The sequence below is a fragment of the Lontra canadensis genome, unplaced genomic scaffold (genome assembly GCF_010015895.1).
Source record: "Lontra canadensis isolate GAN:19392208 unplaced genomic scaffold, GSC_riverotter_1.0 scaffold81, whole genome shotgun sequence".
Classification (NCBI taxonomy): Eukaryota; Metazoa; Chordata; class Mammalia; order Carnivora; family Mustelidae; genus Lontra; species Lontra canadensis.
The window spans coordinates 4,225,069-4,239,871 of NW_022631075.1; the positions used below are offsets into that span (position 1 = coordinate 4,225,069).

A 14,803-nucleotide genomic window follows, 5' to 3' on the forward strand; every position below is an offset into this window, starting at 1 on the left:
ACTTTGTAGTCAATGAAATTTTTCAGGACTAGTATCTCTCTTGATCAAAACCAGATATTTCTATTTTAAATATACAACCCAGGATAGGTAAGTATATAGTCTTGTATATAGATAGGTAAGTAAAAAGTCTTGTACAGAGATTCCTTTATTTATTTATTTATTTATTTATTTATTTAATTTATTTTCAGCATAACAGTATTCATTGTTTTTGTACCACACCCAGTGCTCCATGCAGTCCCTGCCCTCTCTAATACCCACCACCTGGTTCCCCCAATCTCCCACCCTCCCACCTCTTCAAACCCTTCAGATTGTTTTTCAGAGTCCATAGTCTCTCATTGTTCACCTCCCCTTCCAATTTCCCCCAACTGCCTTCTCCTATGGTTTCACTTATTTGTGGAGCGTAACAAATAGCATGGAGGACATGGGGAGTTAGCAGAGATTCCTTTAAAATTTAATCTTGGGGGCACCTGGGTGGCTGAGCTGCTTGGGCATCTGCCTTCTGCTCAGATCATGATCCCCTGGGATCGAGCCCTGCATTGGGCTTCCTGCTCAGTGGGGAGCCTGCTTCTCCCTCTCCCTCTGCCTCTCTCTCTCTCAAATAAATAAATAAAAATCTTAAAAAAACCTTAATTTTGGTTTGGTACACTCACATATTTCACCAACCAACTCATTTTTAAAAAAATTCCCTGAAACATCTGTTTAGATTCACATTTGAATTGCTAAAAAATTCTCCATATTAACACCAGATTTCATCTCACCTATGGTGAAATTTTCTTTCCTTATAAAATGAAACACATTATGTTTGCTTATGGCTTATACTTTGAAAGTGAAACTGAAAATATTCAAATCAAAAGCATTTTTTAAAAAATAATACCATCACCAAAGTGACTAGAGACTGTATCACGATAATCTCCAAAATACTGCTCTTCACTGCCTTAGCACAATAGACTATTATAGATCTATTTTTACTCTCCCTATGTAACATATATTTTTAAGGCTACAGAATTCTCCTTCATGTAAATTCAACATATTCCACATCCATCATTTGGTGTAGGCTGAAAAGCTTGGTTGATTCCTGCTCATCTGTAGTAAACAGGATTTATAGGGCATAGATTAGTTCTACGAAGTCTTTTCCCGTCTTAAAAAGAATCTTTAAATCTGTAGCTGAAGATAGATTTTGCTAACCCCAGTGCTGTTAAAGGATTAAAGCATGAGATATTGTTAGATCTAAGCACTGAATATGTACATTCTGAGCTTTTTTTCTTTAGTCATTATTGAAAGAAAAAATTATGTCTCTAAATCTACTTTTCCATTGCAAATGTACTAAAGAAAAAAATCCTACTTATAAATGTTAGGTATATTTTAGCAGTACTATGTAACAAAGAAATATAACTACCACTGGAGAACTTACATTTATGGGTTAATATTTAAGGAGTATTACTCCATAGATACTTAAATCACTGCCATCACTATTAATGAATATTTCTTATTTCCCCAAGATAGACACTAGCTCGAAAAGTCTGGTCACAAACATGCGTCATATAGATTTCATTTCTTTCCATTCTTTGCCAACATCTCCTCCATCAATGGCCCTGACTCTTCTTTTGTAAAAATAACCCTGTTGACTGTCACACTGGCCTAAAGCCAGCAAGGGCAGTTAGCCTCATACCAAGCTACAGCCATCTGTCAGAATACACTAAAAGTCAATGAAAATAGCTGCTACCCCCTCTTCTGGCCAGGCATGACTCCTCCACACAATTCTGATTTGTCTTTGTGAGTTGAAGCAGCTATGTTAATATCAAATCCAAGTTCTTAATAGTATTAAATATCACAGCAAAATCTTTAAGTAAGACTCATTATGGTGAGTAGATCATAGTTAATGTCCATCATCATCTCTTAAGGCTGGTCCAAGTAAAGATCTAGAGCCAACACTTGGCCAAAAATTCCCCATGAGTAAGAGTATCAAGTAAAGTTTGAGTTAGGAGTTTGAATTGTGGAGTAGCAAAGAGAATAAATAAGAGAAACTAAAAATGGCCATAGTTTCATTTCAAAGTAAATCCGGATGAAGAGGTCAAGAAGCTAAGAGAACTGTCCCAGTTTTCTGTGGGGAATGGGTTATGTTTGAGTTCCTGATATAAATGAGTACTACTCCATTTAACCTTGTGTTAAAGGCAGAGCAATCTACTCACATACAAAGTGTGTGGACAGAATTGAAAGACCAACACAGAAAAGAAAGTGGTTCAGTCAGGATTCTGAGAAGCTAGAATGGAACAAAAGCCAGTACCAATGGAATGGAGAAAGGAGGAATATGATGCAGAGGAATAACAGAAAGAGGGAGGAAACTAAAATGAGGGCAAATCACATGTGAGGTCTAAAATAATCCTTGTAACAACAGTATGAAAATGAGCATTATTAACCCAGTTTCCAGGTAAGGAAACTAAGGTTCAGAAAGGTGCAATAATTTGCCCAAATATAGACCGTTAATAAGGAGCAGAACTGAAACTCAAACCCACATTTTTTGGCTTCTACAATCAAAACTCTTAACCACTCTTCCAACTTTCATGAGGAAGGTATAACCCTGTACCACTAAAAGTATAGAACAGTTTTGGGATTGAGGCTCATCCCACAGGCAGGCGAAGAGAGACCGTCTGGAGAAGAATCAGAATAAAAGTATCTGCAAACTGAAGTATATCCAAGGATGAGTCTCTGGACAAGAAAGGAGAATATGGCAATTTAACAGCAGGAGTTTCAGAATGAAAGTTTGATTTCTGGATCATAGCTTAAAAATTATGGACTTTGGTTCCAGAATGATGATCTCTTATTAGTATTAAAAGGAATATATCAGACCAGTATATCTAGACCAGACAACCTAGTAAAGGGTTTATATGGCAAATGGAAGGGCACCTTGGTGGCTCAGTCAGTTAACCATCTGACTCATGATTTTGCTTCAGGTCAAGATGTCAGGGTTTTGGGATGGAGTCCTGCATTAGGCTCTGCCCTCTGCCCCTCCCCCCATTTGCACTCAGGCACACATTCTCTCTCTCTCAAAAAAATAATTAAATCTTAAAAAAAATAAATGGGGATGCCTGGGTGGCTCCGTAGGTTAAGCATCCGCCTTCGGCTCAGGTCATGATCCCGGGGACCTGGATCAAGTCCCACGTCAGGCTTCCTGCTCGGCAGGGAGTCTGCTTCTCTCTCTGCCCCTTGCCCAACTCGTGAGTGCTCTCTCTCTCTCTCTCTCTTATTCTCTCTCTCTCTCAAATAAATAAATAAAAATTTAAAACAAATTTTAAAAAATAAATAAATGGCAAATGGAAGAAGAGGGAGGGGAAGAATAGAAAGGATAATGTCTTAATATTACTAAAATGGATAACTGGTCACTATGCATGCCTTTCAGTGTAATACTCTTCCCAGAATGTCTTTTCCTCCATTTTTCACCTACTGCTGCCTCATGATTTTATTATTAATTATATTTATTAGTAGTAATAAATTACTTTCAGGCCATTTTCTCAGGAAAATTTCTACTTTCCCATTTCCCTATCTCAACAATTCCTTAGGGTTAGATCTACCACCTCCAAGTGTTCCTACCTTGGAATTACTCAAATTTAATAGAGCACTTATGGTATTGTTATTTATTTCACTTTGCCTTCCTTACTACAATAAGTGGTTGGATGTAAAGACCCTGGCCCTACAGCCTGGGTTCAAAATCTGACCTGTCTGCTATTTCTGATCTTCCAAATGTCATGACCCTGAATTCTTCTCTTTGCCAGCATGTCAGTCCCAGGCTTTTATATAAAAAATACTGTTTACTGTATACTTTCTATGTGCCCAGCTCTGAGCAGACGTTTTACAGGGATTATCTTATTCTGTTCTTAAAACAACCACACAAGGGAGGATCTGCCATTTTCTCCACAGAACAGATGGGAATCGAGGCCCATGGAAGTTAAGTAATGTGTCCCAAATCACAACTATATTAAGTAGCTTAGTCCAGTGTTATTTGAGCATGTACACTTACACACATCACCCAGACTCTCTATTTCCATCTTGGCAATGTGTGCATCTTTCCCGGTTGTGAAAGATGCTCCTCTCATCCCACCACAAAAAAGATAAGGCTTAGAGGAGGATCTGGAAAGGCTGATTTCTGAGTAAGGGAGGGCTCAGGGCAGGACGTAATTCTGAATATACTTGGTAGTGGGGAAATTATTTCTATGAATGACACAAGGCAGGTAACAATGAAGCTGTTCTGAAGATTTATCATAGGGCACTCTTACAAAGCCTCACGGACATGTGCCATCACAACCTAAGGGAGGGAATGGTTCTAATGATTGGAATTTGGTAGTTGCTATAAACTGAGTGTATCCCCCCAAAATACACATGTTGAAATCTAATCTGCAGTGTGTTGATATTTGGAGGTGGAGCCTTTAGGATGAGATTAGGTCATGAGGGTAGAGAGCTCCCAAATTGGACCTTATGAGTGGAAAACTCCAGAGAGCTCCCTTGCCTTTTCTGCCATGTGAAGATACAGAGAGAAGACAGCAGTCTATTAAATAGGAATTCAGATGCCAGATTTGCCAGTGCCTTGATCTCAGAGTTCCCAGCCTCCAGAACTGTGAGAAATAAATGTCTGCTCTTTAAAAATCCCAGTCTATGGCGTTTTTGTTACAGCAGCCCAGTTGGACTAAGACAGTGGCAAAAGAGTATGTTCTATTTAAAAGCATACTAAGAGAGGAAGTGAAATGATGCTGTGTTTACCTGGGGAAAGCATGAACATAAGGGTAGAAACATCTTTAATTAGATGAAAACAAAAATAGGAACAAAAGTAGAGTTTCTTGTGTATTACTGTCGGTATTATTATCTTAACATTTACCAAGTGCTTACTATGTGCCTGGCTGCTCTAAATACATTGTGGATATTAACTCCTTTAATCCTCACAACAGCCTTAGGAAAATGTTGCTACTATCATCCTTATTTTCCAGATGAGAAGACTGAGGTAGTGTTAACACAGTATGCCCAAGTTCATACAGCTAATAGATGGTGGATCAGGGAGTCTCCAAAAAGCCACTTGCCCAGGTGGAGGAAATGGATGCTCATTTCCAACATAGACCACAAAAGTGTCCTAAGAGTAAAGCATAGTGAACATGAGTGATTTCAACTCCAGAGACAACTGCTAGATGTATCATTTAACTAAAGGCAAATATGTGACAGGTCCTCAACCTCCTTTGCTGAAAACTCTACCTCCGAGAAGGTAGAAAAAATAAGACTTGCTTCCCTTACTGACTGGAGAAGAGAAACTGGTGAGTTAAGGTGATGGGAACCTTTTGTGGAAGCAACAATGTAGCTTAGAGTCAAAAAGTACATTACGAAGCAAAATCCTAGACTTTAGGAAAACCGTTCTCTAAAGTGAAGACAATGTGATTCTATGCCCTGAGACATTTGAAAAAACAAGAAGATGGATTAAGAGTTGGAAAGGTTTGTTGCCTATTGAAACTAGTATGCCCACATGGGGTGTTCTCTATTCAGTTTAGATTTCTAAAGAACATGGAACAAAAGGAGGAGATGAAAATCAAGGATAAATAAATAAATATAAGAGGGTGTGATGAAAATAATGCGAAGAAGGTTTCTACCCCAAATTAGCCTGAAACTTGAAAAAAAAAACCTGCTGAAGACAACATAAAGTTGTTGTTGTTGTTTTTTAGATACAGGTTTAGAATAAGAAGATCATGGGTAGATGTACAACTCATGCAATCCTATTGGATGACCAAGATCAGGGAGGCCTTCTCAATGACTCGCTTTCCTTGTGGATAAGAATGATCAGAGACTTAAAAGGGTAAAGTAAACATCTGTAACCATAAACTGAAACCTAAGATAGTCAATGCATTTATAAGAAGGCACTCAACTGTTCTAAATGAATTAAAATTCCGTTCCAGAGTGGTGACAAGTCTTGTATATTTTATTGCCTTGTCATAGTTGCTAAAGTTTCAGGTGTGGTATCGGTGATATGTGTCAGAAGACTGGAGACAGCATACTGGCTTTGGTTTTTAAAAGAAACAGGAAGTACATGGGATCCTTAAACTAGATCAAGGGATATGATGTTGACTGAGTTCACAGTTCTAGAACATGTTTTAATAGGATGATTTGCAAGCACTTTTTAAAAAGATACTAACCATGAGCAGGCAGCACAAATTCTCTAAGAACAAGTCATGTTAAACAAATCTCATTTCACTTTTATTTTTACATGGCTATTGGACTGGCAGATCAGTAAAAATGTAGGCATACTGTATCTGGATATCAACAAGACATTTGACAAGGTCTCTGATGATATACCTATAAACAAGATGGAGAAATGTGGGTGGTATCCTAGTAAAAGAATGTTGCCTGATGGGTAAGTGTCAACCCCCAGGATGGACTCCAGTGGCATGTCACAGATCTCCTACCTTGATCTTGTCCTACATAACATTTTTTAAAGGTTTTATTTACTTGAGAGAGAGCACAAGCAGGGGTAGGAGCAGAGGGGAAGGGAGAGGCAGACTCCCTGCTGAGCAGGGAGCCCAACATGGGGCTTGATTCTAGGACCCTGACACCATGACCTGAGCTGAAGGCAGATGCCCAACTGACTGAGCCACCCAGGTGCCCCTTACATAACATTTTTATTAATGACTCACATAAAAATGAGGAGAGCAAACCTAACAAAAATACAGATGACACAGTTATGGGATCAATACAATGCAAATACTTTGTATGGCAGAATTAGAATTCAGCTATGCATCCATGGACTAAGAAGGTGAAATCAAATTAAGCCAAATCAAGGCTCTAAACATATTTCTACCTGCACCCCCCATCCCAAACACACAGTTAAAAACCTCCAACTATAGGGGAGCCTGGGTGGCTCAGTCAATTGAACGTTTGCCTTTGTCTCAGGTCCCAGAGTCCCAGGATCAAGCCCTGTGTTGGGCTCCCAGCTCAGCAGAGAGCCTGCTTCTCCCTCTGCCCCTCACCCAGCTTGTTGCTCTCTCGCTCTCTCATTCTCTCTGTCAAGTAAATAAATAAAATCTTTTTAAAAATCTCCAACTATACAATTTTAGAATATAAGAAAGGTGGCTTAGCCTCAGAACTTTTTAAGAAGTTGTAAGAGTTCAATTACTAAGTGTTCTCAATGTATACCAGTAGTGTTATGTAACCAACAAAAAGCTGATATTGGAGTAGACAGCATTAATGGAAATATTTAGTCAGAACAAAGGGGACAGGGTGCCTGGGTGGCTCAGTTGGTTGAGCATCTGCCTGTGGCTCAGGTCATGATCTTAGGGTCCTGGGATTGAGTCCCGCATTGGACTCCCTGCTTAGCGGGGAGTCTGCTTCTCCTTCCCCCTTTGCCCCGCCCCCCCAACTGTGCTCTCTCTCTCTCTTGCTCATTCTTTCTCTCTCAAATAAACCAATAAAATCTTTTTTTTAAGGGCACCTGGGTGGCTCAGTGGGTTAAAGCCTCTGCCTTCGGCTTGGGTCATGATCTCAGGGTCCTGGGATCAAGCCCCACATTGGGCTCTCTGCTCGGTGGGGAGCCTGCTTCCCTTCCTCTCTCTCTGCCTGCCTTTCTGCCTGCTTGTGATCTCTGTCTGCCAAATGAATAAATAAAATATTTTAAAAAAATCTTTTTTTTACAAAAAAGAACAAAGGAGGCAACCAACTGTCAGTCATAGCACAAATTTTGGAATGAGTCAATCACGGTGATTGCTGAGAGTTTCATCTAAATGTACATCAGCTCTGCTCCCAGCCCTTGCTCAAGGGGCAGCTAGAGGTGGCCGTGCTATAGTTTTTTTTTTTTTTTTTTTAAAGCACATGGCCCTTTCTCTCCCCTTGGCTTCACCTGACTGAGAGAATACAGTTAGTTGTCTTCCCTTATCTGAGGGGGACACATTCCAAAATCCCCAATGGATACCTGAAACGAGGAATAGTAGTGCTAAACCCTATATATACTATGTTTTCCTATACATACCTATGATAGAGTTTAATTTCTAAATCAGGCACAGTAAGAGACTAACAACATACCTGATTGTAAAATAGAACAATTATAACAATATATGATAATAAATGTTATATGAATATGGTCTCTCTCTTAAGATATCTTCCTGTATTCTCCCTTTTTCTTGTGATGCTGTGAGATGATAAAATGCCTATCTGATGAGATAAAATGTGGGAATGACCTAGGCCTTCTGACACAGCATCAGGCTACTACTGACCTTCTGATGCTAAGTCAGGAGGAGGATCATCTGTTTCCAGACCAGAGTTAACCATGGGTTACTGAAATTATAGAACACAAAACTGCCAATAAGGGGGGACTACTTAATCTTGAAAAGATGTTCTCAGTTATTTGAGGCAACCTAAACAAACTGTTCCCTGCTACCAAGGAGCCTAATAAAACCACCCACCTGCATTCAGCCTTGGGTAGGACACTTTAAGAGAAGTGCAGGCAGTAGTTTAGAACTGTATTCTAAAGAAAGAGACCAGGATGGAGGATCTGAAACCAGCTGATAGGGAAACATTTAGGTCAAAGAAGAACAGGATCAGGAGCAGTGAAGGGTTGTCAGGAGTGTGAGGCATTTTACTTATTCTGGGAGACTGAAGAACTAGATCTGGGAGAAATGGGCAAAATTAAGAGGTGGAAGATTTGGGTTCAATAAGAATCCTCCAATAGTTGCCTGAGATGGGATGAAATGCCTTTGGAATAAATCAATTACCTATATTGGAGCTATTTAAGCAGAGGTTTGTGACTACTTTAGTAAGGATAACAGTATTTTTTAAAATTTTGTTTTTAACAGAATTTTTAATAAAGTTTAATAAAGTTACATTTAATAGAATTTTTAATTAAAAGAATTTTTATTTTTTTAATTTTTAAAATAATTCAATAATGATTTAAAAAATAAAAACAATACAATACCTTTGAATTGTATAACGCTTTGCAATGTACGAGGAACTTTCTGCCATACTAGCTTGATCTTCTGCACAACTTGTTGAGACAGGCATTTCTACGTTCACTTTTAGAGATGAGGAAGCTGACGCACATCACTACCTGCCAGCACACTCCCAGAGTTACCTTTTACTGACTCCATGTGAAGCAAACATTTTCAAGGATATATTTGGGAAATCCTATCTCATCAAGCTGATAGGGTTTCTAGGTTTTTAAAAAATTTGTCTTTGTGATACTGAATATATCCCCAAATGTACTAAAAAGGTACTCTCTGCACAATCTCACATGAAAACTTATGTTCTTCTCTGCTTCTTATGAAGCTGAGACCAATTAATACATTCCTTGCATGGATACAGAAGGTCCGTGGGTGCAGTTTGTACAAACATGCCTAGATGTACACTTCAAATAAGAATAGTTTTCCCTTTTCATTTGCCTGAGACCCATTCCCCATCCTCCTTCCAGATTTCCTGTTATTCAGATTCTTAGAGGGAAGGAGTGTGTCATGATTTTTTTCCCTTGTCATGATTGCTAGATAACCAGATTGTCCCATTGTTTCCTTTGCTCTCTATCACTAAGCCCTGCAAAGGAATTAAAAGAGTGAGTAAATAAATTTTAAAAAGGAGTGAGTAAATCACCAACATTAGCAAAAACTCCTTCAAGATATACATTGTTCTCTGCTTCTCTCACCTCATTCACCTTCCTCTTTCATTAAAAAAAAAAAAGAAAGAAAGAAACGATACACAAACACTATCACTAGTACAGTTCTAATTGGGTTATCTTCACCATCAAGCTGACTGTTATATTTTCTCTTGGGAGATAACAGAAATATCAGTTTATGAATCTATTTAATCTAATAGTGATGGATGATATAGAGTTTCCTGGATTTGAGCCACAATGCTCTCAGTCTGTTGGTGGTGACATATTCACATTTGCCACAGCTGGCATATAACTTAATCTGCTATGGAAAAAAATAAGCAGGCTCATAATGTGGGTTTATTAGTCCTCCCCTTTCCATTCCAATTCCCAGATATTGGGATGGAAATTGATCAGAGTTGACAGCACACATTGCTTATCAAGTGATATATTAAACCCATTGTTTACATACAAATGTGTTCAGAAGAAGCTTTGGTAGTAGATCTAAATAAGGCATATAGAAGGCAAGGGGAAGTCCTTGAATTTAAAAGATAACAAAATCATACGTTTTATTGGGTAATGTCTTTCTGTGTTAATAGAAAGTTGTAATTTTTGATTTAAGAGGGAATGCCTAGAAATGATGAATAATTTCTCATTTAATTGCCTCTAGTGCTAAAGTCTATTATGACCCAGACACCTAGATCTGTAACTTTAATCCCATGACAAAGATTTAAAGAGTGAATCTGAAAGCCCAAATATGTGAAGTGGCAGAAAAATAGAGGCAAACTTTTTTGTCAAAAGTCCAAACAGCACCCTAGAGGCAGAATCGAGTTTTTAAAAGTACACATGGACCTTCAATCTATGAAGCAAATCCTTTTTAAAAACATTTGAAGGCAACTTACTTTTTGAAAGAATCTTATGATAAATGAAATCCAAATTATCACTGTTCCTCTAATTGTGTTTGGATTTTCCTGTAATGTTGCAGTTTCCTAAAACAAGGGGTGAGCGCCTTTTACATGGAAGGAGCATTGGTAGATTAGATAATTGCTTTGTTTCATATGTTTTGGTGGGTGGCTGCCTGTGGGGTGTTTATGCAACGGTGCTTTCATCTTTCCAAGTGAATCTGTTTTGGTCTGTGTCAGTGAGTGTGTTCAAATCTAGATGTGTGCATCTGTGTGTGCTCCTGTGCCTGCAGAGGGGTCTGCTTTCTGCCCAGGCATCTGGGTGTGCCTCTCTGTGTGCATCTGTGTGTCTCTGTAGAGGTCTATGGTGAAATGAATTTCTGCACTAGGTGGGATCATCCTCTGCCAATATTTAAGTTATTGGGATCAATAATAGCTCAAGTACCTGGTCTCCAAGGGTATGTTGCTATTCAAGACCCAGCTGTTATGCAGATGAACCGAATCCTGTGTACTGGTTGGGGGAGGTGGAGCAGCTGGGCTGGGCTGGCTGCGGGTAGTCATTGATCTCCTCTGAAGAGAGTCGGCTGCAGGGGGTGGCTTCCTGGCACAGGTGCACGCATGCGGAGGAGGCGGCGGCGGCGGGAGGGGTCTGAAGGTGAACTGGTTGTGTGGGCTGCTCTGCATGTCTAAAGAGGAGAGAAGAAAAACACCAAATAGAGACTTACTCTCCCACTTGGCAGTCAGGAAAACACAGCTTGTCAGACTGAGGATTTCAGAAGAATATAACCTGTGGGGTGGGGGCCGAATCTTAAGTTCAGTCTATCTGTAAAAATGTCACTTAACTTACAAAAACACGTGCAGCACGCTTATGAAATGTAAAACATTCACAGTTGCATTTACATGCAAATTCTTCAGGGCTATAGCAGCTAAAAAGTAAATGAGGCTGCTTCACACAATTTGTCATAGTTTCTGCTACCGAACAAATAAATCATCAAGAAGACACTAAGTTACAGAACAGAAGTCAGCCGATTTCCATCAGTTGCAAAAGTCTCACTTCAGAAAATACCAGTGAAAGGCACACATTTGTTGCAAGAGAAATCATTTGACCCTCGAAATAAAAGTATAAGGCCACCTTCTGGCTCACCTCAGGAAAGGATGCTAGCCTGCCTACACAGAAGCAAATCCCTACTTCAGAAAAACAGCTCAGCTCCTTGAGTGTGGAACTCAACTGCCTGAAACTCATCTCCTCGCCAGCACCCATCCCCCCGCCCCCAACTAAGAGTGCTACTTGTTAGAGGTAGGCTAAAAGGAGTTTGTTCAGGTTATTGTATGTATTTCCATGGCCATGCAGCACACAGTCTGCTCCCCTCCTCCACCTGCCACACCTTTCTAGGAGCTCTGCCATATTAGCCGCAGCTTTGGCAGAAGGGAAACCATTTTTTTTTCTCTGCTTGTTTGCAGTGGGGGCAGCCTGGGACAGCGGTCCTCAGACTTCTGTTGTTGCTATTGTTTGGTATTTTTCCACTGTTTTCCTGGCAGGCACATGTATAGACAGCGAGTTAGAATTTGGCCCATGAGAAATGCCCCAATTAAACCCCTTTGAAAAGGAATCACTATTGTAGCTGATAGCCACCTCTTTTCTACAGGAGAAACATAATAGATGTCAAGTGATCTCTTGTAACACCAGCACGTTCTGGATAAACTTTGTAGACAGCATGGCTTTGTCCCACCTCCCAAATGACTGAGAGTTGAAAAGCAGAAAAATGCCAGAGGCTTTCCATGCCTAGCAAAAGGGCTCAGCTGGTTTGTGCTGAGACTCACTTTGCAGTGGCTGATCACAGGGAAAAAACAACTTCTTTCCATCCTTTTACCTCAAACTTGAATTTCAAAGACACTGGCATGGTATTCATATTTTAAAATAATACCAGTGCCCCAAGAGCATGACAAATTCTTGGCTATGTTTTCGACTTTAAATAAACTTGCTATATGAAAAAGGAAAATGTACAAAACATAGATAGGGGAAGGAGTAGTGATCATTCATTTTAATATAAAATATCCCTTTAGATAGTCCGCTACCCTTGGCTATTTAAAAGGAACTAAAATGCTTCATGAATTTTCAAAATCAACCCCATTATTCCAGGCCCAGCCCAAATCCCATATCCACTAAAAATATCATCACAAGCACTTAACATCTCATTAATTTTTTTAAACCTCTGGGCTCATATTCATAACCATAACTAGAAGTATGCTTTCCATCTTTAGACTTAGAAAAGCATTAAATGCTGGAACCCCAAAGACCTTGAAGATCCTTTCGTTTTGCAGATGAGAAAACTGATGTCCAGAGAACAGCTTGTCCAGGGACACTTGGCATGGCCAAAACTAGAACCCACGTCTCCTGACTCTCTGGCCAGTGCTCCACTCACTACATGTAGACCTTTGTCATACAAGCTCTCTTTACCCCCTTAAGCTTTAGAGACACGGAATCCTCCATATCTTCTGGATTTTTCACTTAAGACATACCACCTTCCATTGTGGTTATTTGTTTATATATCTGTTCCCCTCCTTAGATCTTATCTCCTTAAACGTCGAAAAGGAAGGTGGTTTGGTATAATAGTATGTGGCGCAGCATCGTGGAAAGAGCATAGAATTTGGGGCTACAGCAAACCTGGGTTTGAGTTCTGCCTCTGTCATTTAGAAATGTTAACTCTTTATTTGTAAAATGGAGATAATAATCCTTTCTCTTAGCAATTAAATTTAATTCATGTAACATGTGCTTGGACATAGTATGTCAGTGACTACTTGTTTATTAAATGTAGTAGAAGGATGAAACTTTCAGACTGGAAATGACTATAGGGATCACCTAGTTCAGCTCTCCCTCCTCCTCCTCTCTCCATTTTACAGATGAGGACCCAAGGCTCAGAGAGGTAAAGTGACTTGCTCAAAGTCATTCACCTTGCATGAATTTGTCAGCCTATGTCTGATGATTCCCACCCAGCCCAGCACTTTTTTCCATATGGTATTTTGGAAAATAAATATGATTGTCTTCTCTGACTTTAACATTTACTATTCTTATCATAACTTTGGCCCCTGGGTTTGCAATATTATAGCATTCTCCTGTTATCCCATGTTTTTGTCTTATCTACCAAAATTGACTGCATATTTCATAGAGCAAGATCATCTCCTTTTCTTGCATATCATATAAGCACAATGCTAGGTACAGGGTAAGATTCCTAAGAGCTTTTATTTCACTCCCCTGGGATCTAGAGAACCCCTCTCAGTGTCCCCTGAGCTCTTTCATTCTGATGTGGCCATTGGATATCTATTTGATAGTTCACAGAGCAGTAGGTTTCCCCCTTTAAGGTCTTAGTGAACTCTCTCCAATGGCCATGGAGAAGGACAGTGATACCCCAAAGAAGGTGCTTAAAATCATGTCCCTCCAAGACACAGAAAGAGCAGCAGTGACACACTCTATAGACTTGCCATCTAAATCCATGAACTTAATGATGCTAGCAAGGGAAACAAAGGGTGGGAGTCCAGTGGTAGAAGAAGAAAAGGAATCAAGTTTAGGTCTTGGGTCCAGAACACCTCCAAATGACATGTGACATCTATTATCTTACTCAGTAGGTATTTGTGTCTGTACAGTTGTTCAAAAGATACAAAGTCTCTATTCAGTACAATTGTTCAAAAGAATAATCACTCATTACCATCTGGATTTATTGCTTGCTGGATTTCCTTAAAATCTTTACAACTCCCTTATTATGAAACATGATAAAAATTCTACTTCATTGAAAAGTACAATCATGGTATTATTATAACATATTATAGCACTTCTGCTACAGGTAGAACTGCTTTGTATAGTTATTTTGATTGTGTGTGTGTGTGCGTGCCTGTGTGTTGATTTATATCTATTTTATTGTGTATTTTTATTTCCACATTTTAAATATGCAGCGGTTTCCCTACTTGTTAATATTGTCTTTAAAAGCTTTTACAATATTGGATTGTGGAATTGAGTGGAATACATCCAGACCTTAAGCCCTTATGAAATGCAAATGATCTCAGCTTCATTCTTTTTTTCACCTCAGGAAAAAGATGGGGAGTGCACTTGTTCTCTTCCAAATGAAGTAATTTAATCCTTGGGCTCCATGAAATGGGATTCCCCAACATTAAACACTAATGAAAAATACATTAGGGTTCAGTGTCAGGAGCTTTAGAACACCAGTTCCAAGGGTTGAAGAGTCCACATGCACTCACTTCCAAATGTATCTGGCAGCCATACATTTCTGTGCCCAAGAGAGAGACACAAGGG

The 14,803-nt window shown here is 39.4% G+C and overlaps 1 protein-coding gene across 4 annotated transcripts in view; it reads right to left on the reverse strand.

The window, feature by feature from the left end:
* TENM1 (teneurin transmembrane protein 1) overlaps positions 1-14,803 on the reverse strand; it is a 764,948-nt gene that overhangs the window by 319,887 nt on the left and 430,258 nt on the right. For all 4 annotated transcript variants that reach the window (XM_032882345.1, XM_032882346.1, XM_032882343.1 and 1 more), the window contains one exon: positions 10,943-11,183. In XM_032882345.1, coding sequence (XP_032738236.1) covers positions 10,943-11,183 — 241 coding nt within the window. The remainder of the gene's footprint in view (positions 1-10,942; positions 11,184-14,803) is intronic.